At 44.6% G+C, this 5166-nt stretch overlaps 1 protein-coding gene across 1 annotated transcript; it reads right to left on the bottom strand.

Moving 5' to 3' along the window:
* Positions 1-1876: 1876 nt before the first annotated feature.
* On the bottom strand, positions 1877-3196 carry ghsra (growth hormone secretagogue receptor a). Its single transcript, XM_073484102.1, has 2 exons — positions 2356-3196; positions 1877-2190 (listed from the first exon to the last, which is right to left on the bottom strand). The coding sequence occupies exons 1-2, from the start codon at positions 3194-3196 to the stop codon at positions 1877-1879; spliced, it is 1155 nt and encodes a 384-aa protein (XP_073340203.1).
* Positions 3197-5166: the final 1970 nt, after the last annotated feature.

Here is a 5166-nt window from a genome sequence, read left to right on the forward strand (position 1 = left end):
CCAATCAGCTTTCTTTGTTTGATGCACCAAACTGATAAATGTCAAGCACTTCTCTGACCCTCCTTATGTACATTGTTTATTTCAGATGATTTCTCCTAAGTAATAAGAGCCTGCAGCTTGAATAATGACGATCACTTAACGAGAAAATATACTTACAAAAAAAAAACAGAGACAAAGCGTTACATATCTTGGAAATGTTTGCATTCAGTAAATTGTCTCACAATCCCTAAAAATGTGCTGGCTTTGTGGCTCACATGTACCAAACTCCAACCTTTAAGTTGAAACTCACTGCGTACAGTACATGGCTGCACTGGAATATTTTTTTTCTCTTCATCCCAAGGACTGTACACCAACCACATTGGCCTTTTGTTGGCAGCATCGACACAGCATGGACTTGAATTTCCAAGATACAGGGCATTCAGCATGTCAAGAATTACAGTAACATAGTACTTTTACATCCAAAAGCTTGACACACAATACACACATGCACATTCTCTCTCTCTCTTTCTCTGGCACACACAGACAAACAAACATACACACAGACACACACACAGACACACACACACACACACAAACACACACACACACACACGGTATCACTTTACTATAAGGTACACAAAAATGAGAGTATTTACTAAGGGGCGTGTGAGGACTCACTGGGCCATTAGATAATGATTAGTTTGTAAATATCTATGAATTGACATGCTTTACCTAAAGGCACATAAAGAGTAATAAATTATTAAGTATTCAGTAATTAACAAGCCTACCTAATTCTATGTGTTAAATACTCAGTATTAAGATTTACTTTACTTGTGGGACACAAAAAGGGTAACTAATGATTAGGTAATCAGTAAATAATGACTCTAATTGGTAACTACTCAGTATTATGTTTCACTAAACTTAAAATGTGCAAAAAAAGAGTAACTAATGATTAGGTAATCAGTAAATAATGACTCTAATTGGTAACTACTCAGTATTATGCTTCACTTTAATTGAATGTGCACAAAAAGAGAAGCTAATGCTCAATTAATTAGTAATTAATGACTCACCACAGTGGCTGGTTTAAAGTTAATCAGGACAACTGATGAAGAGAGTGGTCAGTACATCAATTCATAGATATTTATGAACTAATCTTTGACTAATGATTCATTAATTAAGTATCTTTAGTCTGTTCTATAGTAACTAATAATTATCTACTATATATAGTCCTGGAATCACAGTTATTCAAGGATTACTCCTTAATGATTCTTTAAGTCGTTCCTGATTCATTCCTCACTCGCTCCTCAGTAACTACTCACGTTTTTGTGTGCATTATCGTAAAAGTGTGACCACACACTGCACCTCTGCCCCTCTCTGAAGGAGTACAGAGAAGTGCCTCAAGTTCTACAGTGCTTCCTTTGTCATCCAGAATATGAATACAATATAAGGCAATTGTAGATGTCTAAGATATTTACTATATGTGTGTGCGCGTGTATGCGGGCACGCGCCCCCTGCTGTATATGGTGTTCACATTTGGATCAATACAAGCACTTCAGGCCAGTGTGTATTTTACACTCCACCGGTCGTACTTTTTCAGATTGCTGCTGAGTGTGTTGTATGAATGGCGGAGAGCACTTGCTGAAATAATCCAACAAGAAAATGAAACTGTTGGAGAAAAATCGAAGGTCTATTGATGCATGTGGACAAAGTGAACAGAGGCGTGCAGCTTTTTTTTTTTGGCTCGCGCTTTTCCCATCCTCAGCTTCTTTTAGTCCCAGTCAAATAAAGGCAAATAAACGCTCGTGTAGGCCTACAGAAGATTTTCCCCGGCCAGACAAAATAATGGCTTTTAGGTTATCAACTTATGACTTGTGACATTTTTTTGACAATCATATGTTTAGAAGCTGATTGTGGATTCCGTCCAGCCGTTCGAGCCGTCTCCCTTCACGGTGCTGGCTGTGCGGCCTCGAGGCGGCTGGCTGTCGGTCAGGCCGAAGAGCCGCGCCGCTGCGCCCCGGTATTTCCAGGACATGATGTTGTAGAGGATGGGGTTGATGGCGGCGCTCAGGTAGAAGAGAACTACAGACACTAAGCTGCAGTACTCGGACAAAAGAGACAGCAGCGGGGATGGAGCGTCCAGAGAACGGAACTGTAGGTAGCGTCCTACGTGGAACGGCAGCCAGCACAGGACAAAGGCCAACACCACAACCACTGGAGGAGGAGGAGAATGAGGATGATGAACAGATGAAGTAATGGATGAATGGGTGAGGGAAGGAGAAGAGAGAGGTAGAGAAGTAAGTGACGGGTGAGACGACACATATACTCTATATGGACAAAGTTATGCGTGTGCGTAATTTGCGCGCTCTCCAAACTTACCCAACATCTTGATGGTCTGTCTGTTGCTTTTTTCCCGATGCGCCACACGGGAGTTTATGTTCGTTTCTCTGTGTCTTTGCCACAGCCGCCGACCTATGAGGCTGTAGAGCACTGTGAGACAGAACACCGGCATGAAGAAGAACACAGAGCTCAGCCACACCATGGCCCCCATCAGGCCTGACTCCACTGCGTAATGGGTCATTTTACACTCCCGGGTGTCCCCTTCCTCCGGGAAGAACCCAGTCTCATTCACTGCCCAACTGAGATTTCCTGGCCACATGCTGTCACGCTCCACTCCAACCATGACAAACACAGGTCCGGCGCTCATTAGAGACACTGTCCAGAGTAGAAGAATGAGGCCGCGCACCCGTCTTTTGGTAACTAAGGCTTTGGCACGCAGCGGGAAACAGATCGCCAGGTATCTCTCCACTGATAACGCAGTGATGCTGAGGATGGTGGAGTAAGTGCATGACTCTGACACGAACTGAAAGAGCTTGCAGAGCGCGTCCCCAAACCGCCAGGGCCTGTACCTCCACATACGGTAGAGGTCCAGCGGCATACAGAGGAAGATGAGCAGGTCGGATACGGCCATGCTGCACAGGTACAGGTTGGTGGTTGTGCGCATGTCCCGGTATTTACTGACCACCAAAATGGTCATGACATTACCGGCCACCCCGACCAGAAACAGCAGCGTGCAGGCGATGGTGATGGCTGTGAGGAGAGGAATTGAGTAGTAATTGAGAGGAGGCAGGCCGAGGTCAACTTTCCTTGTGGCGTTGTGGGTCTCCTCCCAGCTGCAGTTATGGGAGAGGCACTCCGAGAGATTTGGCCAAGAGGGCATGCTGTCGCCGCGCGGTTATTCACGGGGCCGTGCCTGGCCCTGACTGCTGAAGGGACCCAGGGTCTGGGACTCCTCAAGCCCCTTGGCGCTGCCCTTTCCTCCCATCGTCTGTGTTAGAGTTACACACGTAATGGCAAAGGTTGGCAGCCGTGCGTAAAAACCAAGATACTTCAGCGCGTTGCACACAATGTTGCGTCCACACTGAAGCTGGAACAACTCACAATTCTGATCGGACAAAAAACAACCAAGATCCTCCAGGGAATAGATAGTCCTCTCCAAAGTCCAACACAAACATGAGGCTATTTTAGGGCAATCCAAATTATCCACTTCATCTGCGCTCTAGAGTGCTCCAACACTGTTTGGTGTTGAGTACTTGTTCAAAAGAAGAGTAGGCGTGTTAATTACAAAACTAATTGCATGCTGGATATGTGTAAGCTACACATCATCAGCCTAAATCCATGCGGAGGTGTATTCCAATCAAAACAGATGCAGGAGGAAAAAAGACAGTACAGACATCTCTTATCTAAATGATAAAAGAAAAATCTAACTTAGGGACAGTTATCGTCCACGTCCTCACTGTTTGGGGAAAATAAAACATGAGAATCCTTCATGCGCAAAAGAGTCCCAAAGAGTTCCCATCCCCGGCAGCGCGTCCCTGTGTTTGCGCGTCATATGAATCAAAACAGTGGATCGGTAGATGCATTGGGCAGCATGTGATGGTGAGTCAGAGGCAGGGTCGTAATGATGCGGCAGCAGCGGTAAACATCTGTCATGGGAAGGGCACCGCAACTCAAACTCAGCCAAACACAAACGGATAAAAAACAACCACAGTGAAAACGAATACTGTGTGCCGGAACGGAGACAGTTTTCTAAAAGTCACAAGCACCACGAAGGAACGACGCATTCTCAACATAATCATGCACATATGACTTTAAAGGATCTAAGTAGAATAAAGTAGTTGAGGATGAAGAAATTCACCCTGGCTCTCCACATCTGCTCCTCTGGTTGTGGTGCATATCCATTATGTGAGTCCTGACTCCCAGTGCGCAAAACATCATATACAGGTGAAGTGGTGCTGCTCAAGGGGAGGGTGGTGTGAGGGTCTACAAAGAGTCCGGTGCTGCAACGCCACCTACAGGTGTTTTCAGGCTAGTGATGAGTCTGGATTAGTGTCCAATGATCTGTTACCACCAAGTCTTCAGAGAGGGGAAAGAAGAGTGAGCTTTCAGACCCAAAATTACCGCCTGTTCCAGAAGTGTGGCTTTGCAGCACAGATGGTGAGGGTGATTGAGGGAAACAACATCCCCACAGGGATCAATTTAGTCAACTGCATAAGATTCAAAGATCCTATCTGGATTTTGCTTCCTAAAATTATCCACACAGGCCTATCTAAAGAGCCACTTTTGGTGATGGTTTAGACAGAGAGTAGAGTTTTTGCCCAGTGGGATATAAAAATGTGATGCTTAATATCTGAGAACTGCACTCTGCCCGAATGTAATCATATTATTCCACAGTCACAAAGAATCAAATTGCATTAAAGTCAATCCGAAGCCCCAGATTTAATTCAAAGCTCAAATTTGCCCTCTGCTGTAGGAGAAAGGGTGGTGGTGTGGCACTTATGAGTGCACTGCATTCCTGTTTCACAGTGTTGGCAAATTAGCAACATGTGTCACTTCCCTCCTGCTGTAGAGTTTTATTTGCAAGGAACATTCAGCCACATAAAGTACATTGTATGCACATGTATGTGGGTAATATTCATGTTTCAGGCAGATTAAAACTGTTGCATAGTGTAAAACGAGGGTAGAGCAGAGTCATTTTAGTAACTTACTTTACTGCCACTAGAATATAAAATAGCTTATATCACCCTGTAATAACTGGCAACCCGATTGGCAATTCTGCCAACAGCAGTGTTCGGTACCGACAGAGACTGTGAAGTTTGGAAAAGAGCTTTTGAAGTTGAAGGCTCTAAG

This window comes from Pagrus major, chromosome 16, assembly GCF_040436345.1.
Source record: "Pagrus major chromosome 16, Pma_NU_1.0".
Lineage (NCBI taxonomy): Eukaryota > Metazoa > Chordata > Actinopteri > Spariformes > Sparidae > Pagrus > Pagrus major.